The 25,423-nt window shown below is 45.2% G+C and overlaps 1 protein-coding gene across 1 annotated transcript in view; it reads right to left on the bottom strand.

Annotated features, from left to right (window-relative positions):
• QRFPR (pyroglutamylated RFamide peptide receptor) overlaps positions 1–25,423 on the bottom strand; it is a 385,094-nt gene that overhangs the window by 93,877 nt on the left and 265,794 nt on the right. The window contains exon 4 of the mRNA XM_069242562.1: positions 16,846–17,081. Coding sequence (XP_069098663.1) covers positions 16,846–17,081 — 236 coding nt within the window. The remainder of the gene's footprint in view (positions 1–16,845; positions 17,082–25,423) is intronic.

Genomic DNA, 25,423 nt, shown 5'->3' on the forward strand with positions numbered 1-25,423 from the left:
AGGCCCTTGCCCTGAGGCATTCGGTTGCGACCTGGAGAACTAAGTCCCAGTGCTAGGGCTAGTGGCACAGGGGCATGGTCAGATATTGCCACCTCCAGGATCCGGGAGTCCCGGGTCATAGGAACCAGTTTGTAAGAATTGAGGAAATAATCCAAACGGAACTACATACCATGGACCGGCGACATGAAAGTATCTGATCAAGCGGGTGATCCACCAGACCATGATTTGATAAGACATCTTCACACAGGGCCCTGTCTGCATTATTGCTGCTATCTAGTCTGCCCATGCGGTCGAGGACCGCATCGCATGCCAAGTTTCAATCCGCGCCCAGAAGGTATTGAGTTGCCCCAATCTCCGTGAGGAGTCGATTAAAATGCAGAAAAAATGAATGTTTGGAACCCGTAGGGGCATTTACGGAACCGACACAGAGGGTGTGCGCACTGATGCTGAGTTTAGCAAGGATATAGCGTCCTTCTGGGTTGGACCACAATTTGAGTACTTTGCACTGGAGGGAGCGATGGATGAGGATTTCAACTCCGCATTTATGTGCGGTCCCCTGGTGCGGATAACCTGCTTCCGCTATACAACACCCGGCCCACCCAGTCACGTCATAATTTCTCTGACTCTGAAGGGGACAAATGTGTTTCCTGTAGTAAGGCAATATCAGTACGTTTAGATTGGAAGTAGGAGAGGACCTTCTTTCATTTGATATACTGCGTGAGACTATGAACATTCCACAGCACTGCTGTCAATGGGAGGGTGGTTCTCATGCCTTGGCTTGTCGTGTTGGTTTCGCTGGGACAGGGTGTGCTCTTCTAGTTCTGGGAAGCGCACTATGGGTGTACGTGTTAGCTAGGTGGGAGAGGGATATATGGAGGGGGAAGCGGGGAAAGAGGAAAGGTAGGAGTGAAAGGGGGGGACTGCGGTCGCACGTGAGAAAACCAGGCAAAGACAGAAATAGTAGCAGGAGGGTGGGGTAAAGGCGGGGGGATATGAGCACGAGTACAGACAAAGGAGAGGAGAAAGGGAAGGGAGAAGCTATAAGCAAAAGGGAGATGCAAGTCTCAGGAAGAATTGGGAGAATTAATCAGATGTGCCCCAAGGACTAGGGATGTATCTCGCAGGAGCTTGGTGCTGGTAATCAGTAGGTCTAATCTTACAAAGACTCGCAGCCGGACTCGCCCAAGGGGAGGGAGAGATGTAAAAGCGAGTCGGTCGGTGACAACTAAGATGATGTACCATGGCTAGTTTGACGGTGGGCGGAGAGGAGTGGGGAAAGGGAAGGAAAGAAGGGGAGGAGGAGAGGGGAGAAGGGGCCTGTATTACACACTGACATATCTGTTGGGAATGTTGTAGACAATAGAAGAACCAGGTGGGAGGGGGCATAGGTAAGTACCTAAGAGTACAATAAAGCTCCTCCCAAGCGAGGAGGATGAACTTGGTGAGGTGTGACGAGGGGCCTCGTCTTGAGTTAGCGGAGTGTTAGAAAGCGTGTGGTGGGGAGGAAAAATAAGTGTTCACCCCGCAGTTTTTATCCCGGTCCCCAACAGGGCTGAAGCAGACCCATTTACAAACATGCATGCAGAAATCCCGTCAGGGTTGGCAGAGTAGAGGTCACCACCCCTGATGACCTAGGTGTGCCCAGTGCCATGTATGTTCAGTGAAACAGCAATAATGTCAGCACTAACAATAGCAATAAAAAGGACAAAAATAACAGTGATACTTAATAACAATGAAGCAATAATGGCACATAAAAACATGTGTGGTACTTAGCACTCAGCCACTGGCCGCCTTTAAGTGCTGCAGGCGAAGGGCGGGAGAATCTTCAAGCATCCCCAGGGAGTATGTCAATAAAGCCATGAACAGAAAGCTAAGGCTTCAGGGGGGACCTTGATTTGTCCCTGTCTCTAAGAAGCCCCTGAGTGATGCCCACCACGGCGAGGAGGTACATGTCCCTTCAATCCTGGGACCGAGTCTGCCTCTTTTCTGTGTTGCAGTGTGAGTGCGGGAGTTATTAGCATCAGCAGTTGAGAGCGGAATGTAGTCGCATGATGAGAGAGTGTTAGCCGTGAGAGTCCTGGTCTCTTGATCCATAGGTTGAGTGGAAAAATTGTTAAAAAAAGAATGTAGGGCCACAGGGTCAATGAAGTACTTGGAAGTGCCATCCGCCGTGATCCACATTCTAGCCAGTTCAAAAAGTCCAAATTTGATATTCAGTTAACGCAGCTAAGGCCTTAGAGCAAGTTCCGCCTTCCATTTCTCGTTCGTCTCCCGTGAGAAGCCCAGCAGTGATCCTGATCTCATGGGCTAAATGACGGTTATGGGCTGTGCGCCCTCGCGGCTGTCAGTAGCTGTTGGGCCTGTTTGTTTCGCATGGAACAGGCAATTGAAGGATGTGGATGCTCATTGGCTTGCTTGAGTAAGGGGCCAATCTGGTGAGCGCATTGCAATTCAAGAGGGGGTAAAAAAGTAAGGCCGGTAACATTGGGGATAAAGTCTCTGAGAAAGGCCCTCGTGTCGGCCCCCCCCCAATTTTCCCAGCAGGCCAAAGAAGTGGTCATTGTCTCTATGAATTCGATTTTCCAGGTCTGTGAGTTTATATCAGAGGTATTGCAGTTCAGGTTAATTATCTGAGAGGGGAGCCATTTGGTTTTCAACAGCATGGATGTGGTGGTCCAAGTCCGAGACCGTGACCTAGAATCTTGCAATGTCCATTTTGATTGATTTGGAGTCGGCTGAGAGATCTGCTATCCAGGCGGCAACCCACTGCAGATATTTCCTGCAGTGTACATTTCATGGGGACGTCTGAGCATGAGTTCGCCATTGCATCTGTAACGGTTATCCGGGTGGGTGGGGGATGATGACATCGGTCATGGTTGCGAGACTGCTTCAGAGAAGAGTAGTTGACGTGTGGCTTTTCCAGATGTTTTACCTGATGATTTTCCCAAGGACAGCTCTTCCGGTGGGAGAGAAAGTGGTTCTCATCTCCTGCTCTGTGCTACTCCCAGATGGGCCCTGTGGCTCTCCGTAGTGCAGTAAGACGTCCCTAGTGCCTGAAGGCCCTGGGCAGTGCTGTCTGGGAGCTCTCTTGGTGTTGGGTGCTAAGAAGGTAGCATTTTGGGGCCCTTTCCCGGGCACCGCATGGTCTGTGAGCTTCGGGCGACAGGGGTGTAGGGCTCGACTGAACTGGATGAATGGGGAGTCTGAATCCTGAGACGCTCCTGACACCTCTTTGGAGTGTCCTTGTAGGCATCTTAAAATGTGTCTGGAAGTCGGATAGCGTTCACCGTATGCAAATGAGGAGATGATAGCACTTCGGGCCCCTCTATGAGGATACTGGGACGAGGTAGCTACTGGCGAAAACAAATAGCCCAACGATGTCGGGAGGGGAACAATGGCACCCTAGATCCTCCTTAAAGCCCTAAAAATCTCAGCGGTATGAGATGGAGGCGTATCTCGTCTGTGAGGGGCCTGCAGCCACTGGGGGCCACAGTTGAGGATGTCTTGTAAGGACCCTTCGGGCAATAGATAGACTCCATCCAGCTAGGGTAGGCTCACTATGGTACTGTACTCACCCTACCGTAGGGGGTCTGGTGCCGCCAGAACACATGGATTCCGCCTGCCGGCACCAGTGTATAGAGGGCACTAGGAGAAGTAGGTCCCCTTACATCGGTCTTATCTCATTCCCTTTCCCATCCGGTTTGTGATGTAGAAGGTTATAGTTTCAGTGACTCCTTTGTAAGGTTATGGGCCGGTCTTATGTATAGCAGTTAGGTGCATGAAAGTTAATATAATGTCCCTCTTGGCAAATGGAGGGATTTAGAAACATTAAGGGGGTCATTACGGCCAGTGCAATAGTGGAGGTATTACTGCCAAAAGGCTGGCGGTACCTACCTCCAAAGCCAACCCGCCAAATTAAAACACCGACCGCCACAGCAGTAATGACCGCCAGGCTGGAGATTTCAGTCTCCAGCCCGGCTGCCGTCACTGGGCCACCCATGGCATTTTGACCCCGCCAACCACCATGATTTCCGTAGTTTCTGTAGCGCCACGGAAACCATGGCGGTAGCCACTATCAGTGCCAGGGAATTCCTTCCCTGGCACTGATAGGGGTCTCCCCTGCCCACCTTGCCAGAGTCCTCCCCTACCCTGCCGCTCCCCATCCCAACCCCCCCACATATCCACACATACACACACATACATACACACCCATACACACACGCATACACACATTCACCCACACATGCAGACATTCATACACACTCACAGCGACACTCAAGAACATACATCCAGGCACACAAGCACTCACACAACACAACATGCACATACACACACCCCCACTCATGCACCCACGCATTACACACGCATGCACACATTCAAACACAGTCACACACACCACCACAAATGCACACAACACCCCCTCTCCTGTCAGAGAACCTGACTTACCTGCTTGCAGGGGGTCCTCCGGCAGGAGACGGACGCGGCACTGCTGCCAGCAGCAGCGTCCGCCAGCAAAACACCGCCAGGCAGTATTATGGAACATGATAGGGTAGGCGGTGTTTTACTGGTGTGGCGCTGCTGCTGGCAGCAGCTGCACCTTGCCACCATGACCATTGCCGAAATTCTGCCAGCCTTCTGGTGGATTTCCGGCTCAGTCATAATTCCTTGGACGGTCGGTAGCCAAGGCGAGGGTATGTTGGTGGCTGTCGCCGTGGCGGTAGGTGGCATTTATTGCCAATGTCATAATGAGGCCCTAAGTGTTGTGCCCAAGTGCCTGACACACATCGGTGCCACAGCTCCTGTGATATGCTTGATGGAAGCAGTGAGCGCTGCTCTCTACTTACACGGGCTATTTGCGGGCACAAAGGGTCCTACATTCAAGGCCGTCGGTACATCAAAGAGTCTCAGAGCGTTGCGGCGTGCCAGCCTCTGCCATCTCTGCAGCGGGGCACACAGAGCAGATATCGCCTGCAAAGTAAATGCTGCCTCCAGTTGGTGCAGTTGGGTCCTCCGCAATAGGGGCCCCACGCACGTCGCTCTGTCAACGGTCAGCGGTAGGGCCCAAAATCAATCCCGCGGCTGCAGTCTGCACCGGGGGCTGTGGGCTCCGAAGGTACCATTATGCCTCTTGGAAGTGGCCCACTGGATCTCTGGGCCCGCTCCTCATCATCTGTGGGGGGTAGGGAGGGTACTCCAAAAAGCCGACCAGCCCCACCACCTCATCAGAGGAAGTTCCGGGCTGCAGAGCTCTAGAGTTAAGCAGCCACCATCTTCATGGCTAGACTACGCCCCCAGGGCACAACTTTTAATGAAATGCAAGGGGGGCACCCCACCCTCCTGCAGTAGCCTAAGGGACCACCACAACCCCAGAGCTAAAATTAAATAAGATTGAGAGTCTGTTTCAGACCCACAGGAACCACCACCTCCCACGGACTGTCTAATTTGTAGGGGGACCCTGGGGACTTCTATCCCGAGGGCCGGCTTCTGCTATGACCCTGGGTGCCCACTTGCTAGAAGCAAAGGTTTACTCTTTTTATCTGTCTGCAGAGATGAAAGCAGGGAAACAGAGGAAACAATTGTTCACACAGACAGGGAGCTGCATGTTTAGCAGCTCCCTGACTGGGATAGCAATGCTGGCTCCAGAAGGAGGCAGGGAGCCGACTGGAACCACAGGGACATTCAGGCTCCACCTGTGGTCTCCAAAGGTGGTGACTTGGTGCCCTGGATGCATCCAGGTGATATGGCTGGGCTCCAGGGAATGGGGTCCTCAGGGCCGATATCAGCAGTTTAGGCCAGGCCCCGTATGATGTTGTCCCAGGGGCAGGAATAGGCCCATGGAGGGGGCCCTTCTTCTCAAAAAAAGAAAATGTTTAGGCCTGGTCTTGGGGTATGAGGTCCTCAGGGCCAAGATCAGCCTGGGAAAGCAGCCACGCAGCCCCCCAAAAATAATATATATATTAAAACTGGGCCCTGGGGATGGGGTCACAGGGGCTGAAATCAGCCAGGGGAGTGGGGCCACGTGGTAACTACACTTATGCCCTAAGGTAACTCTAACTCACACCCCCACCATGTACTGCTAAGTACCCCACAAAGTACAGCACTCATGACAGCTTTGATAACATTCTTGAAAATAACAATGTGGTATTTGCATTAACATTTTGGACAAAAAAACTGTGTATGGTGGTGGTGCAAGTTGTAGCTACCTTAGGCACACATTATTGTTGCTTGGGATAACTCCAACTATAACTCTAGGTTTGGTAAGTTTGCTTTTGAAAAGCAGAAAGCATCTGCCAAGTGGGATCAAGCAACATGATGCCCATTTCGCAAAGGTTCAGCACACAGCTGTTCTGATTCTGTTGAAGGCATAGAGATTCGTCTCCCCCTTTTATTTCAGGTATCTATAGGTATCCGGTCATAGGCTATGGGCGTGTAGGACATCATTCTGCTAACCAGAGGGGATTGTGGGCAGACCATCAAACTTTAAATGACACCTTACAGTAAAGTTTAAAGGTGTGTTTTGTTCTACAGAAAACTACTAGAATCCATAGGATTCTTAACAACATTCATTTTTAGCCCCCTTTCTTCATTATACTCTCCCATACCCGTCTGTTCCCTATACTATACTGCTCCCTTGCTCTCCCATGTGTATCTTTGCTACAATTGCCCACAGTACACTCTCCCACTACCAGTTAAAGTTCTGACTCTCCAATTGCTGTTATGGTCCTCTCAATGTTTGCTCAATGTCACTTGCCCTTTTCTTCATTCAGAACAACTATCTGCTGACATAAATCTCATGGGCCCAAGTTCCAAATTTTAAAAGTTGTCAAAGTCTTTGGTTTCCTTTTTTTAAACAAACGTTAATGCCAGATTTGAGATAATAATGAAAAGAAATAGAAGTCAAAGCCGAAAATGGTTTGGGATGTGCACTGTGAAATGGTAGAGGAAAAGAAGAACAATATTCTGGTTTGGTCACTCAGCATTCTGATTGTATGCAGCATTAATCCATGGAACTTCAAATTCATGCTTCTTTTTACTATTTTCCTTCCACCTTCAATCCCTACACCCACACATCAAGCACTTTGGCACCCCAGTAGGTCATCAGTCCATTATGTTCTCCAGTAAATGATCCCATTGTTCCTGTTTCTGCAAAAATGCAAATCTAAACTATACAGCCTACAGTGCTATAGCTATCTGTTCTCTACCGTGCTCCTTATCAAATTATCCTTAAAATTAACAACATTTATCCATTTAATAAGTAATTTCTGTTACAACTTGTCTTCTGTTTTTCCTGCCCCCCAAACAACACATACTCTAATGCCTGTTTAGTGTTTTTCTTTTTAATGATCCAAACACAATGCAAGCAGTTCTGATTTTATAAAACAATCTGTCTCTGGTGTTCATGTCAGTTACTGACTTTTTTACAAATAGCTGTAATCTACTAAGTGACATAGACAGTGTGGGCCAGTATGGGATATTTGCACAGCAAGGATGCTGGTGATTATGTGCCCTGCTTGAATACAATCTTCCCCTGATAGCTTTCTTCTCTCAGATGGGTAGTTACAAAACTTGTGGCAGTTAGAATTTGGGTCTCTAGTTGGCAGAGTTGTGCGCCCTGTCTGTATAGAGACCACAATCCTGGTCAGGGCAAGTCAATAGCACAACATAAATTAGCCTGCGCTCACCCTATGGGAACTTGGTGCAAAGTACATCTGTAAGTACTTCTCCAAAACACACACGCTAACCTCAGGAGATACACCACAGAAAAAGACTTCACATGGATGTAGAAAAATAAAGCTTTATTTTTCTGGTTAATTTTTAAGTTCAGTATGATCCAGATCCAATAGCGAAGTATTGGCTTTGCAGACTCAAAGATAAAGTAAGGTTGATGAGCAAATACAGAGATCAAAAAGGGATGGTGTCGGGAACTCCTCAGCACAGGTGTGTGATGTCCTGCTGGACTCCGGTTCTGTCCTGGTTGCGCTCCTCTGGAGAATCAGTTTGTGGCTAAGCTGGGTACAGCCGCCCTGGTTGTCTGACAGTAGGGAGCGACAAAGTAAATCGGGGCCACTCAGGGCAGTTCATGGATACGGGCTGCAAAGATGATGAAGCAGCTCTGGTTGAGTTTGAAAGTAGCGAGTGGCGAAGGAAAGCAAAGGCAGTGAGTGCAGAGAAATACCTACTTATTAAAAATGGCATATTTGTAATAATAAATCTGACTTTAACCAGTAAAGAGGATTTATTATTACCATTCCTGTGGTACTAAACATGATGCAGCTACTCCTCTTAGGTCAGGAATTACAGCTTAAACTTATTATAAAGAATTCCCAATGCTGGCTTATGAGAGGGGCAGGCCTCATGGTAATGAAAAATGACTTTGGGGACTTTTTCATTACCAGGACATGAAAATATAAAGGTATATGCCCTACCTTTTGCTATGGGCTACCTAGAGCATACTTTAGGGGTGACTTTTATTTCAGAAAAGGGGAGTTCTGGGCTTTGCAAGATGTTTTAAATGCCAAGTCAGTTTGCAGTTAGACTGCACACACAGGCTCTGCAGTGGCAGGCCTGAGACATGTTTACAAGTGGCACAATCAGTGCTGCAGACCCACTGGTAGCATTTAATTTACAGGCCCTGGGTATATAGTACACCACTTTACAAGGGACATAAAGGTAAATGAGATATGCAAATTGTGGCTACAGCAATGCCATGTTTAAGAGGTGAAGCACATGTAGTTCAGTACTGTTCAGCCTTGGTAAAGTGTTCACAGTTCTAAGGCCAACAAAAAAGATACAGCAACAAATCTGGAGGTAAAGCCAAAAGGTCTGGGGTAAGACCACCCTAAGGATGACAAGTCTAACCATGGCTGTTTGCCTTCTTAGGCAAATTTCTAATAGTAATTTCCTTGAAAATGTATACAAACTGTTTTCTTATTAAATGCTTTACTGCCAGGCCTTTTCACCCTCAGGTGCCAAGTCTTTTTTTGGCTATTTGGGGCAGTTTGCACCTAGGCCCTCATATCACATCCTAGGAATTCTTGAGGTACCCAGACTTTGTGGGTTCACCTGAAGGAGACCAAGAAATTAGCCAAAATACAGCAAAAAGTTTGGTTTAAAAAAAAAAAAATGGGGATAAAGGACTGCAAAAGAAGGCTTGTGATGTTTCCCCCTGAAAATGTCATCAACAAAGGGTTTGCGGTGCTAAAATCACCAGTTTCCCAGCTTTCAGGAACAGGCCGACTTGAATCCGAAAATCCAATTTTTCAACCCAATTTTGGCATTTTACTGGGACATACCCCATTTTTACTATTTTTTTTGCTTTCAACCGCCTGCCAGTAAGTGACGGAAATGGGTGTGAAACCAATGCTGGATCCCAGAAAGTTAAACATTTCTGAAAAGTACACAAAATTCTGAATTCAGAAAGGGGTAATTTGTGTAGATCCTACAAGGTTTTCCTACAGAAAACAACAGGTGAAATAAAAGAATATTGGAATTGAGGTAAAAATAAACAGCCATTTTTCTCAATTTTTTACTCCGTAATTTTTCCTGCAATGTCAGCAATATACTGTTATGTCTGCTGGACTCTTATGGTTGCGGGGATATATAGGGCTTGTAGGTTCATGAAGAACCCTAGGTACCCAGATCCAATAAATGAGCTGCACCTTGCAATGGGTTTTCATTCTATACCGGGTATACAGCAATTCATTTGCTGAAGTATAAAGAGTGAAAAATAGGTATCAAGAAAACCTTTGTATTTCCAAAATGGCCACAAGATAAGGTGTGAAGAAGCAGTGGTTATTTGCACATCTCTGAATTCCGGGGTGCCCATACTAGCATGTGAATTACAGGGCATTTCTCAAATAGATGTCTTTTTTACACACTGTCTTACATTTGGAAGGAAAAAATAAAGAGAAAGTCAAGGGGCAATAACACTTATTTTGCAACTCTGTGTTCCCCCAAGTCTCCCGATACAAATGGTACCTCTCTTGCATGGGTAGGCCTAATGCTCACGACAGGAAAAGCAACATGGACACATCACATTTTTACACTGAAATCTGATGTGTTTTTTGCAAAGTGCCTAGCTGTAGATTTTGGCCTCTAGCCCAGCGGCACCTTAGGAAACCTGCCAAACCTGTGCATTTTTTTAAACTAGACACCTAAGGGAATCCAGGATGGGTGACTTGTGGGGCTCTCACCAGGTTCTGTCACCTTTGCAAAGCTCAAAATCTGGCTAAAACAAAAACACTTTTTCCTCACATTTTGATGACAGAAAGTTCTGAAATCTGAGAGGAGACACAAATTTCCTTCCACCCAGAATTTCCCCAAGTCTACCGATACAAATAGTACTGCACTTGTGTGGGTAAAACACAACGTGGACACATCACATTTTCCCAAAGAAAACAGACCTGTTTTTTTTTTAATGCCTAGCTGGGGATTTTGGCCTCTAGCTTATCCGGCACCTACGGAAACCTACCTAACCTGCTCATTTGTGAAAACTAGACACCTAGGGAAATCCAATATGGGATGACTTGTGGGGCTCTCGCCAGGTTCTGTTACCCAGAATCCTTTGCAAACCTCAAAATCTGGCTAAAAACTCACTTTTTCCTCACATTTTTGTGACAGAAAGTTCTGGAATCTGAGAGGAGCCATAAATTTCCTTCAACCCAGCATTTCCCCAAGTCTCCCAATAAAAATGGTACCTCATTTGTGTGGGTAGGCCTAGCGCCCATAATAGGAAATGCCCCAAAATACAACGTGGACACATCACATTTTCCCAAAGAAAACAGACCTGTTTTTTGAAAAGTGCCTAGCTGGGGATTTTGGCCTCTAGCTCAGCCGGCACCTAGGGAAACCTACCAAACCTGCACATTTTTTAAAACTAGACACCTATGGGAATCCAATATAGGGTGACTTGTGGGTCTCTCACCAGGTTCTGTTACCCAGTATCCATTGCAAACCTCAATATTTGGCCAAAAAAAACACTTTTTCCTCACATTTCAGTGACAGAAAGTTCTGGAATCTGAGGAGCCACAAATTTCCTCCCACCCAGAGTTCCCCCAAGTCTCCTGATAGAAATGGTACTGCACTTGTGTGGATAGGCATAGTGCCCACAAAAGGAAATGCCCCAAAACACTATGTGGACACATCAAAATGATCAAATAATAAACTACCCGTTTTTGCGGGGGGACCTGCGTTTTTGTTCCTGGGCTCAACAGCCAAATAGCGAAACCTACCAAACTCAAACATTTCTGAAACCCAGACACCCAAGGAAATCCAGGGAGGTGTGACTTGCATGGATCATCCAATGTTTTCTTACCCAGAATCCTTAGCAAACCTCAAATGTAGCTAAAATAATCACATTTTTTCCACATTTCTCTGTGGGCTCACCGCACTGGGACACATTTCCTACCACCCAAAGTTCCATTCAGTCTCCCGGTAAGAATGATACCTCACTTGTGTAGGTGGGCCAAGTGCCTGTGACAGGGAAGAGCCAACAATATGTTGAAATTCAGGGGCAACCAAAGCTGGCCCAAAAGGCCAGTTTGATAAAAAAACATTTTTAGGCTGACAAGTGTGGCAGAATCTTTATTGGTACAGGTGAGACAATGCTGGGTGGTAGGAATTTTGTGGATTCCTACAGATACCGGAAGGTTCCATCACAAAAATGTGGAACAAATGTGTGCTTTTCAGCAAAGTTGGAGCTTAGCAGGGCATTGTGGGTAAAAAAATGGTGCGGGGTGCATGTGAAGCAGACTACCCTGGACTCACCCAGATGTTTAGTTTTGAGATGTGTCTAGGTCTTGTGGATTTTTCTACATGGCAGTGTCCTAAAGTCCAAAAAGTGCAGCCCTCCCCATTCCAAGTGGGACGATTTTGAGAGTTAGCCAAGCTGTCATGGCCCAAATGTAAAACCAAAACCCAAAATAATCAAACGTCCTCTTGCTTGCCATGGGATAAAATGTTTTAGTGTGCGGGGGTGAGCTGAAAGACTGTTACCCCATTCACTTGGGGTGGGGGCATAACTATGCCCATACTGGTTGGTAGCCACCACCCTACCATTTTTTCTTTTTTTTTATTCCCTGGCATCTAGTAGCCTTTCTGCCACCCCCTGGGTGTGGATCGGGGGTAATTGACCCATCTGCCCACTGCTGTGCAGAACAACTTTGGCTCCATTTATTTGGGGTGGGGGTATGGCCATATCCCCACCCTCTTATTTTGAAAAAAAAATCTTCCCTGGACTCTGGTGGGCTTTCTGCCCCTCTTGGGGGCAGATGGGCCTTCCAAAAATAGGCGATCTGGCCAACAGTAACGTGCCCCCATGGGGAGTGACCCTTGCCCGAGGGGCTGCCCCAAACAAAACACACACATACACACACACCAATCCCTGGTGCCTAAGTGGTTTCTGCTCCCCCTCAGGGAAGATCGGCCTAATAGAAATAGGCTGATCTGCCTGCAAGGGGGGCAGAAATGGCCTAATAACAGATGTCACTGTGGTGGCAGAGGGCGGGGGTGGAAGGGGAAGCGATTCCCCTTCCAGCCCTGCCCGGGGAGAGCACCAACGCTTCCCCCGAGGGCTTATACCAGAAAGTAATAGCTACGTCCGTGGCGCCTCAGCACCGCACCACCGACATAACCATTATGTCCGTGGCGGGGAAGGGGTTAAAGTGATTTATTATGAGGTGTATTCAGCAATTAAAATATTTTAAAAAGACTAGTGGCCTAAATTACATTTTGGTGGATGTTGGGCCTCAACCAAAAAGTGTTGAAAGCCTAATTTACCAAAACGGCACTAACCCTGTTCTATTTGGAGTTGCAGAGTGTTAGACTTGGCATCCTTGTTGTTGTCTCCCCTAACCTTTTAACTCGGCTTCCCAGGTTGGTTCTGTGTGCTGGTCTCTGTTTTTACTATTTTGTTTGCTCTGGACACTTTACCACTGCTGACCAATGCTAAAGTGTAAGTGTTCCCTGTGTAAATTATATGTTTAATTGGCTTTCCATGATTCGCATATTTGATTCACTAGTAAGTCCTTGGTAAAGTGCATTAAAGGTGCCTAGGGCTGTAAATCAAACGCTATTAGTGGGCCTGCGGCACTGGTTGTGCCACCCACGTGACTAGCCCTGTAAACCTGGCTCAGGCCTGCCACTGCAGTGTCTGTGTGTGTAGTTTTAAACTGCCAATTCGACCTGGTAAGTGTACCCATTTGCTAGGCCTAAAGCTTTCCTTTTTCCACATGTAAGGCTTCCATAATGTAGGCCGTAGGTAGCCCCATGGGCAGGATGCAGTGAATGTTAAAGGTGGGTTATGGACTGATGTGCTTTACATGTCCCAACTGTGAAATACTGCTAAATTCAGTGTTCACTGTTGCAGGGCCTATCCCTCTCATAGGTTAACATGGGGGCTGCCTTTAAATAACTTTAAAGTGCAGATTTCCTTTAGGAGCAGATTGAAATATGGAGTTCGGGGTCTCTGAACTCAACTCACAATTTTAAAATACATCTTGTAGTGAATCTGATTTTTCAGATTGTTAGTTTGAAAATGCCACTTTTATAAAGAAGGAATTTTCTCGCTTAAACCATTCTGTGACTCTGCATGTTTGTGGATTCACTGTCTGGGTCAGTTTGACAGTTGGGCTGTTTGTGAATTCCCTCTAGACAGTGACACAAAGGGAGCTGGGGCTAGCCTGAATAACCTGATGAGCCATCTGTGCTAGAGTGCAGGGAAGAGTGGTCACTTACACCTGAATGGGCTGTTTCTGCCCTCACACAATGCCTTCGCCAATCCCCTGGTGTGAGTCTGGAGCCTGGCCTGGGCAAGGCAGGATTTTGCACAAAATAAAAACTTCCTATTGAAGTTTGCCAACTTCAAAGGCAGAAAGGGGTTTAAGTATTGGACCCAAAACCCGTGAAAATCTGATTACTTCTGGAACCAAGAGGAACATCCGCCAAGGAGAAGAGCTGGGGAGCTAGAGGAGGAGTATTGCCCCTTTGCCTCTGACTGTGCTTTGCTGGGTTGGCCTCCAGTAGCTGCTTCTGCCTGAGAGAGGACAACGACTGACTTTTGTGTGACTTCCCACTGGTGAAGAATCTCCAAGGACTTGAACTGAACCTGCCTCCTGTTGTTGAAGTCTCAGGGACATCAAAGACTTCTCTCTGCTGAGACTCCTGCCCTACCGTGGGGTGCCCTAACTTGTCTCTTGGCCCTTGAAAGGTGAAGCTGGTGGAAAAGGACAGAAATCCATGCACTGATCACCATGCGGGGAAACTTTTGATGCACCATCCATTACGTGGCTGATAAACACCACGCCGCTGGCCTCACGGCTAAAATCAACGTTCCACCTGCATCGCGGCTGGAGAAATGACACCCAACACCTGCTAGCGAAGGAAGCCCCATGCAGCGCGGTTTCCTGACACAGTCCAACTGGATTTCGAACGCAACATCGCTGGGTGAGAAAAATCAACACAAAGCCTGCCCAGCCTCAAGCTGCTTGTCTGGGAATTGACTCATCGCTCCCTTGTGGGAGAGAGAAAACAACGCATGCAGATCCGACCAAAGAAAGACCTTGCGAGTGAGAAATCTACGCATCACTGGTCTTTTCTGACACACGCTCGCCTGTGCGGTTTATTTTGACGCTAACCAGGTACTTTGTGTAATAACAACATTCTCATTGATTAAGACTTATTCTTTTTTAAATCCATATTTTAACTTGTGTATGTTAGATTTTTGTCGTTTTGGTCTTGGTTGGATTTAGATGAATATTGCTTATTTTTCTAAACGGGTGTGGTGCCCATTTTATAGTATTTTCACTGTATTACTGTGTGTGTTGGTACAAATACTTTACACATTGCTTCTGAGTTAAGCCTGCCTTTTCATGCCATGCTACCAAGCGAGTGAGTGGGGGTTAACCTGGCGTGTTTCTCCTTTGCCCTGACTAGAATGAGGGTCCTTGCTTGGACAGGGGGTAACCCAACTGCCAACCAAAAACCCCAATTCTAACACAGAGCCATCAGGTCTCAGCTAGTTCTGCTAGCAGAAACCTTTTCCCAACAGCCCGTCCACCGGCAAGGCACTGTTCAATGTCATAGCAACAAATACTTACCTTCATGATATTCTGGTTGTCAATATTTTGGCTACAATATGTTAGCATGCCTATATTTTGTAAACTTGACACTCTGCAAAAAAGCTATCCCACACACAATTAGCTTTTCTCTCTCAATTAGTCCAATAAAGTACCCTTTCTTCATATATTTCCATCCTCTCTCCTGTCCTTCCTCCCTCTTGCGACTTGACCAACGTCTTTTTATCTTTTACTTCCCCTTCTTTCAGTTCAACCATTTTTCATGCTATATTTCATTGTGCAACAAACTTTCCTGTTCCTTTTCCAACCTGTAGTTATAATGCTCCACTGCAATAGTCTACGTATAATTTCACCACTTTCTGAATCTCTACCCCCATTGCTCCAACACAGTTTTCTACTTCCCATGGAGCAAGTTGACTGAGTGGCATTTGAAAGCAATTCCCATTTACTGAAAATTGTCTGAACAAATCCCCTTAACCACCAACACTCAAAAATCACACAGTTTAGAACAACGAGTTAAAGCGCTCCTTATTCTACAACTCTTGAGGTATTTTTTTTCTCCTAATTAACAATTTTGAACACAGCAACACATTATACGCTTCGTTTTCTATTTTTCTGTTTATATTGCATTGCCATTTGCACTTCAAAAAATTATTATTAATTTTCTGCTTGAAAATGCGATCACAAGAATCATTTAAACTGGACAGATCACGACTTGAGAGAGAGTTTGATTCACAATTGGAGGCTATATTAATAGGCTGCCTAAATGAAGCAAAATAAGAAGTAAATATAAAGTGAATTGGGTAACAAAGATAATATATGTTCTCAATCAAATTTACCGGAATTTCAGGCTCAAAATGTAGGGATGCCAAATCAAATTTAACTACCCCAAATATGTCAAGAAATTAGATTAATCGAAAGGATAGACTCTCACCCCCTGGAGATTTTCGAGGCATACCTTACTTCAGTTGAGGCTACTCTTTACTACGTGCCTCATTAGAAGTCCTGTTAGATGAAATTGTATCTGACAAATTCTGGAGATTGACTTGATGGAAATATATGTGTATATGTGTATTGGACACTCATCGCTATATTAAAAACAACCTATATTATTTGAATGCCATAGCATGCGCCAGGAGTTTAATTTAAAGTCATTCTGAAACCAGGAAGTGGAGACAATGATTTAAATATTTGTAGCATTTAAAAAGTGGGTATGCATTGGTTGAACATGTTTTACCAATATATTTGAAGATTTCTTACATACTGAAAATATGTTTCATTTCGTCCAAGTTCAGGCTTAATGTATAAACTATCAATCGTCCCTTGATAGCAGACTGTGCAATGACATCACTTACTAAGAATCAGTAAACTATAACTACGGCTTTTGAAAACCCAGATATAAAATACTTTTTTGCTTTCCAGTGGTCGTTTACCTAGCGTGCCATGTTGTATTTTAATTCTTTTAGACTCGATGTTGTTGCTCTTAACAATCACAAATTCCTTGTGTTCTATTTGAAAATATGCGCTGGTGTGTGAAACTACCACACGAATAGTGTATTATAGGAATACATACTTGTCACCAAGTATAATAAATAGAACCAACACACAATTATGCTCACTCCAACACAAAATATTTTCTCCAGTTGTTGCTAAACAGGGTAAAGTAGATCTCATGAGTATCAGAAGGTAATTTACATATAAAGAAAACTATCTTAAGAAATACTTAGCAACATGTCAAATATTTACCGACGTTTGAGAAAAATGTACAAACCTTGAAATTTTTGACATTTCCTTCCCATGAATTGTCTGAAGCACAGACGCATCGCCTACTCGTTTCTTAATCCAAAGTTCAAAACCAATTTTACTGTATAGCAGAAGCATCACAGTGAGAGGAAGGAGGAACAGTATAACGAGAATGAAGGTGGAATATATTCGTTGATGAACAGGACTAGTCCATTCTTCTAAACAGCACACATAACGCGTTTCAAACAAAAAGTCATATTTAACCTAGAAAAACATGCAAAAATGTTGTTAGTAAGTTTAATGGAATGGAAAGGAACCACTATATGTATCAGACATTTCAGATAAAACGAATCAGACATTTAATTTTGGAACCAAACATGCTGCAGCACTGAGACTGAAAATGATAAGGAACAATTCATTGTGTGCACGCCCATCAATGTTATATTTAGTTACAATCTACAGCTGTTCACTTCATAAAATACATTTTGTAAGTGTGGATTAGTTGCATGATTTAAGGCCCCTAAGTCGGGACCGAAGGAGTTCTGCTTGCCTTACTAAGAAAGTAATCATTTAACAGCTCAAAATTCTGAACCAAGCTCAGAACGTACTTCACGGTGAAGATATCATTTGGGTGAAAAAAACGATGAAAAAATATACACCGTAAACTTGGACTAAAAAATAACCACTACCAAAATGTATACCATATATGCTTTTCTCATGAATAAAATTCAAGCAACAAAAGCCATATCATTCACCTATATGCTACGTCTGAGGGGCATTTTTATACGTGTTTTGTGCCGAATTAGCATAATTTGTTTACGCAAATTCTGTGCAAAACTCACTTCATATTTATATTTTGGTGCTAGACCCACATAGTGGCAAATTTATGGAGTTAAACTCATTTTTTGGATGTAAAAACCTACCTTGCCTTAATGAGATGCAAAGTAGGCGTTCCGGTGCACAAAACAACCGTATGGCTTTAGTGCCATATTTATCCCCCCTGCTAAAATCAGGCACGGGGGAAGGATGGGTCAAATAATGGTGCAAAGCTTGCTTTGCACCATTATTTAATGCCTGAGTGAGGGAAGGCCTTAAGGGACCTGTGAGCCTATTTCCATGGTGGAACATCATGGAATAAGCCCACAGGTGCCCTCCCCAGGTCCCAGGGACACCACCACCCATCCCAGGAAATTATAGGTAAGTACAGGTAAGTATTTTTTTTAAAGTGCCATTGGGGGCCAGGGAATGGGCCCCTCTACATGGCACTGGGTGCAATGTCCATGCCCAGGGTCCCTGGTCCCATGTGCTGGCCATTGAGGGAGTGGGCATGACTCCTGTCTTTTCTAAGACAGGAGTCATGTTGTATGGATGGTTTTGCGTTAGAAAATGATGTTAGGCTGTAAGAGTAATTTTTTTAATGGAATTAAGTTTGCACTGAATTAGCGTAAAAAAAGATGTTAATTCAGCGCAAACACAGTATAAATGTGCCTCTCATTTTGTTTTACACTAGCCTACCCTTTACACTGGCTTGCACCATTCCATAAATATGGTGCCTGGCTGGTGCTCAGAAATGGTGCAAGCCAGTGCTAAACTTTTTGCTGCAAAACTGTGTTGGTGCAGTTTTGCACCAAAAAGTATAAATATGCCCCTGAGAATTTTGAAACAGTACAGCAATCCATGCATACAGCAGGAGGTAGTGAGTATGGCTGAATTTAGTAACCAGCCTCCTTTCAGAAAGGAAATACATATTTATGGTAGGTATTGTGTCAGTCGATGCCTCCAAGTCAGACCTCTCTGTTCTCCACGCATCTCCTCATCTGCAGTTGTTTGCGGAGATTTTGAATGCAAACCAGGTACTTTGTGCTTGAAAGAGAAATTTATTGTTTTTAAAAGACTAAAGACACTTCATATCACTTCATATCTCTTTTACAGTGATATCTCAACATATACTTAATAGTTTGACCTGCATCTTATCAGATAAATATTATATATTTTTCCAAACACTGTGTGGTGTATTTTTGTGGTGTTCTACTGTGGTATTGCATGATTCATTGCACACATACCTTACGCTTGCATTCTAAGTTAAGCCTGACTACTCAGTGCCAAGCTACCAGAGGGTGGGCACAGGATAATTTGGATTGTGTGTGACTTACCCTGACTAGAGTAAGGGTCCTTGCTTGGACAGGGGGTAACCTGACTACCAACCAAAGACCCCATTTATAACAGTGAGGCTAAGAGACAATCCCTGTTGGACTCTGAATATCAATTTCTTGGGCTCTGATGTGAAGAGTGGCAGCCTGTCTCCTTGGGTTCTTCCTGAAAGAAACAGTTTCATTTGAGAGCAGATCTTTGTATGCCAGTCTTGTGGAGTCTTCTGGTGAGGGTGTTATGGGAGACAGTGTCAAGGGGGGCAGCTGCTTCACCTTCATCCAGGATGATTTGAATGCCATTGGTGGCTATGATGAGGGCTGTTTCGGTTCTTGTGAATCCTGATTGAGTGTTGTTTAGCAGATGGTGAAGTTGGAGGTGGATTGTGAGTTGTTTGTTGATAGCCTTTGCAATCAATTTGGCTGGATAGGGAAGCAGGGAGATGGGTCGTAAGCTGCTCTGTTGATTCAGTTCAGCTGTGGTCTTCTTGAGGAGGGTGTTGATAAGCATGTTAAGCCATTATAAGTACTGATTTATTTTTATTGACTAGAGGAATTCCTGGCTGGCTGGCACTTGGGTTAATGTAAAATTGAAGACCTGAAACCGTTTTAGGTGTGTGTTTAAAAAGTTATTTTCCCCACTGGTTAGAACTCAATAGTAGACTGTGCTTGGAAGTTTGGAGAGATTTCTGTAGATGTATTAGGCTGCAGTACAGGACTGGAACCCAAAGGGCTTATACTCAAACAAAGGTCCATAAGCCTTGGAAAATCGTTTCTTACTTAAATATTACATTTTATATATTTCCTCTCTTCTTTTCTAGTTTTTGGGGTGCCTCTCTCAGAACTCAAAGTAATTCTCTCACCATAAGTAATTCAACAGGGACATTAATGTCTGATCAACAGATTTCTTTTATGTATTAATGAGCACTGTTTAACTGGTGTGGACATAGCCCTAGGGCACTGGATCATTTTACAAATAACATATTTGCTTCTGATATGGAGATATAAGCAATTTACAAAACAAAAACAAATTAAAAGATAACATAGTAGAGAAAGAAAACTCTGGAATAGTATTGAAGGTTTCTGTACAGTCCTTAAACAGTAAAGTACAGTTTAAAAAGGTGTATCTGTAGTTGTGCCAGTAGCTTTAGGTTGAGTCTGAAGTGGTCTGGGATGGAGTTCTATAGTCTTGCAGCAAAGGATGATAATGCATGTTTTTTAGTTTTACTTTTGTATTTTTGATATTTCGTGGATCAGTCTGTCCTCATTCCTTGAATGCTGTTTTCTATCTGTGATTTGCAGCTTTTTCAACAAGTAGTAGGGAGAATCATTTATGGACTCATGAGTTATACATGTTGAACTCTATTTTTGCTTTGAGGTAAAGCCAATGGAACTCTTTAATGATTTGAGTGACATTTTGTCTGTGAACAAGTCCAGATCTGGCATGCAGTATGGCTCTTAGAGGGGCAGTGGTGGATTTGTGTAAGCTAGAGAGGACTGCAATTAATCATTCTAAAATGTCTAAAATTGTGGAAATCATTTGTTCATTCAACATTCGCTTGTTTAAGGAGGATGGGAAAGTGTTCACAGAGGATGTTGGCAAAACTTGTCATACATTGAGGCCCATATTTATAATTTTTGACGCAAAACTGCGCCGGCGCAGTTTTGCGTCAAAAATATTACCGCCGGCTAACTCCATTTTGGTGGGCCGTGCGGGCGTCAGATTTATACTTTGATGCACGGCGGCGCAAACAACTGGTGGGAGTCATTATTTTTGACGCACACCGCGGCGTCAAGTTGTAAAGGAAAACGACGTTAACGCGGCGGAAATGACTGTGGGTCGATTTACGACACCGCAAACTGGATATGCGCCATTTTTTTTGACGCAATAGCGTCAAAAAACACAGCAAACACAGCCATTTCACCAGAGGAGAGCCAAAATGGATCCCAGATGCCACTACAGACCCCAGGAAGATGACAGCAGACCAGGAACCAGCCAGGAGGACCCACACAAGAACCAGGACACTTTTAAGAAGAAAAGAAAGTGTTGCTTCAGTGCAGAGGAGCAAGAAATCCTGGTTAAAGAGGTGACGGAACACCAGCACCAACTGTTTGTCACATCAAAGTTGCCAATCAGTAGGAGAGAGGCTATATGGCAACAAATTGTTGACAAGATAAACAGTGTGGCAGAAGTACGCAGAACAGTCATCGAGTGCAAGAAACGCTGGCATGACTGCAAACGCAGGACCAAGGAAAAGATGGCCAGGAACAGGAAGGCAGCACTGCAGACTGGAGGTGGGAGTCCAGCACACCAGGAGGCCCTGGACTACATGGAGGAGATGGTCGCAGCCGTCATCCCTGAGGAGATTGTCACAGGGATTCAAGGACAGGACAGCGCAGACTACCAGGATACAACGCACATGCAGGGTAAGTCGCATGGGGAATTAAAATGCACTAATGTCAACTGTGAGCATGGGGGGGGGATACCGACCACTAAATGCATGGAAGTCATCTAATACATGGAGTGGCATGGGTAAAGGGGCACGGCATGGGAGTATGGCCCGTTCTGAGAAGACCTGGGGCACACCATTACACAACACCAACAACAGTCCCATGGCGGCATGCTGTCATGCCAGCGATGGAGCAAAGGGAAAGCCACGACAGGAGGGAAGGCCACTAAGTCAAACTGACATCCTGGCACTCGTCAGCCAAACATACCTCCTACCTTAACTAGGGCCCTATTAGCAATCCTCTAGCCAAACCGACAACTGCAATGTAACTGCGACAACAGTTGTCACTACCACCTCTGATCTGTGTGCAGCTCAAGTAGCCAATGGAAGTAACCTCCCCATGGAACATACACACCTAAATTAGGGGGTGAGGATGACATCTGCAACAATCCCCTGAAACAAGACAAAGGCCCCAGTACACTCAAATGTCAATGCCCATAGTTGTCACAAACATCAGCCAAATTAAACAACAATAGGAGCGACACAGCACTAAGGACACACCCATGCTACATATGTCAGGGTCCATCCTGTGCCTGGGTAACAAGGCAACATCCCAAATGTCATACTGCTCAGACAACAGCATTGAGGAGGGGACACATGTAACTGGTCACTGAAATACACCTGCACAGTCAGAGGACAAAATAGGACACTGATACGACTATCAGGGCAATCCAATGTAACACACATTACCCAACATCAGCAGGACACATTAACAATGTCAACATCCATATCAGATCATAACATTGCCATGCATAGGATATGCAACATGTCAATTACATTTAAGTAGATGTGAACGATCAGGGATTGGGGCAGGTCCTGATAGTTAAGTGTGCTGCTGGTGCCATCAGAACACCCACAGCCAGTGAAAGGTTTCACCATGAGAATCGATATACACGGAGGGTCGAGTAGGACAAGAAGGTGGCAATTCTCTATTTGGCATAAACCAACACCCAGAGGCGATGAGGCTGACAAGTCTGACAACTCAATAACATACATGTGACACGCAGGTGGGCCATAGGCCTGAAACAATGCCCATCTGAAGGACTGCAGATCTTAATACAAAACAAGATCACAAAGTGAATTCATCAAAAGGCAGGCACGTCACGTCACGTCAAAATTGTCACAACACAGACACACTAATTGTACCCTGTTTCATTGCAGAGGAAGATGGATCTCCTGCCGATATGCCTGTTCCAGATTTCCCTGATGACATGGATGATGAGCCGATAAACATTCCCCAGGAGACTATCCAAAAGGTCCTTGAAACCCTCCAGACCCCACCTTCAGTCACAAGGAGGAGCACAGAACAAGCAGCCATCGCAGAGGAACCACCCACCACCCCAATTGTAAGACTTGCCAGTTTCAATACAGCTATGGACTCAGACGACACTGGCACTAGCTTTGAGAGAACTGTAGTTGGAGTACAGTGGGAGCTGGCCAAGGAGGTGCGGGTGGGGATGCAAACTATGGCAGCCAGCCTTGAGGGGATGCGTTCATGCATGATGTCATCTGCAGATCAGGCAGCAGCTATGCAAGCCCTAACATCTATCTTGCAGGAACTGCAGAAAACCCAGAAGGAAATCAGCACAGCTGTAATACAGTTGACCCAACACCTACAACAGCAATCCTGTCAACGCGTGCACGAATGCAACATTGAACCCCTCAGGGCCGACCTGGCTGCCTACCATTGTGATGTGGCTGCTATTCTCAAGAACCAGCAGGCCCTCCTTGTAGCAGTACTGCCCTTAAGACCTTCACAGGGAGCAGCCACCGGGATGTCTGACTCCACGTCTTCTAACACTGAGGTGTGTGTTGCCCCTTCACAACCAACAACAAGGACAAAGCAGGCAACACACACATCAGAAGAAGAAGACATGGAACAGATCACATTCACAAGGAAAAGTACCCGGAAACACTGGTCCCTGCCACATGGCCAACTATTACCAAAGTCCTGCGTTTTGAAACATGACAGTCTTACAACAACTGTACTCAAGCACTGTTCTGCTAACCACTGTATAACTTGTCACCCAGCCTAGTGATTGTCTCTCTCCTATTCATTGGCTAAGTCTGTCCCTCTGCACTGTCTGAAACAGCAACCCCAGCATGACAAAAGCATTTTGGTAAACCCTTGTGTTGGATCACACTGGAAGATATCACTATAATGGACTCACAATCATGGACAATGTACATATAGCACTACACCACTTTTCAATAAATAGCACTTACACAACAGATCTGTCTCTGGGTAATGTGACATATCAACTGCGCAGTAGATAATTGAAATGTCCCTACTGTCAAATAACGTAGCTTGTCAATACAACTGTCCAGATATTATGTAGTTAGAGAAATCTGCACAGTGACCATGATTGCATTATACTCTGCCCATCCTGAGGGAATACACTGATGAAGTGAGAAACCATACACCACCATGCTGTGTTGGACAGAAGAATGCTTCCTCAGGGGATAACTAAGTCATCAAATAGTGCCCGCTAAATGTTGTCAACATGCAAAAATAACACAATAAACATGCCACACTAATCTAAGTAAATACCAAAAAAAACTGCATAAATGAAGGTGTCTGAGTTAACATACAAATAGGTAATCATGCCGAACTGTGTCACAAATGATGTATGAGGGTCATGAAGACAAGAATACAAGATTGCCAATGAGAACTCATCTTATAAGGGTGTGCATGATCATCACACTGCAGTCAGACCTAAAACTGTTTCCCCAATATCAAGTCTGGAAGCACTGTTATGACTTTGAAAACACACTTATCAACAGAAACACATGGTCATCCATATTAACTGTGATTGGTGGTTGCAATAACGGGTAGACACTTTGCAAGGTAGCTCTGGGTTAGCTGCCAATCGCACAGCTCAGTTGGGATTTGTTTGTAGCATTGGACACAGATGTTATAGTACAAAAGAGATGTACACGGAATCCAAACCCACGATCAAGTACCATTCAACACATACTATTAACCGCTTGAGTGCGGGCGTCGGCCACTGGCCGACGCCCACACACCCTCCCTGGTGCGGGTCACGACCAGTGGCCGACACCAGGAAGGGCATTAATAAATCCTCGGGTGCGTCGTGCCCGAGGATTTTTTATTTATTTTTTTACTACCCCCGGGAGACACGGAAGCTACCGTGTCTCCCCCCGCCCCCCACCCGCCCCTTTGTGACGTCAGCGCACCGCGAGGCGCGCTGACGTTGCAAAGGTGTTTTCCCCATGAAAGCAGGAAGCAGCCTTGCGGCCGCTTCCTGCTTTCATGGGGAAAACGGCCTTTTACACGTTCGGGAAGGCCTCGTAAGAAAGGGGAGAGTCTCCCCTTTCTTACGAGGCCTTCCTGAAAGTGTTTCCTGGCCCCCGATCGCAGCACAGCTGCGATCGGGGGCCAGGAAACACTTTCAGGAAGGCTTCGTAAGAAAGGGGAGACACTCCCCTTTCTTACCAGGCCTTCCTGAAAGTGTTTCCTGGCCCCCGGTCGCAGCTGTGCTGCGATCGGGGGCCAGGAAACACTTTCAGGTTTCCTGGCTCCCCCGATCGCAGCACAGCTGCGATCGGGGGGGCCAGGAAACATTTTGAAAAGGCCTTGTAAGAAAGAGGAGAACTCAAAGTAATTCTCTCACCATAAGTAATTCAACAGGGACATTAATGTCTGATCAACAGATTTCTTTTATGTATTAATGAGCACTGTTTAACTGGTGTGGACATAGCCCTAGGGCACTGGATCATTTTACAAATAACATATTTGCTTCTGTAATGGAGATATAAGCAATTTAGAAAACAAAAACAAATTAAAAGATAACATAGTAGAGAAAGAAAACTCTGGAATAGTATTGAAGGTTTCTGTACAGTCCTTAAACAGTAAAGTACAGTTTAAAAAGGTGTATCTGTAGTTGTGCCAGTAGCTTTAGGTTGAGTCTGAAGTGGTCTGGGATGG

The sequence above is a fragment of the Pleurodeles waltl genome, chromosome 1_2, assembly GCF_031143425.1.
Source record: "Pleurodeles waltl isolate 20211129_DDA chromosome 1_2, aPleWal1.hap1.20221129, whole genome shotgun sequence".
Taxonomy (NCBI): Eukaryota; Metazoa; Chordata; class Amphibia; order Caudata; family Salamandridae; genus Pleurodeles; species Pleurodeles waltl.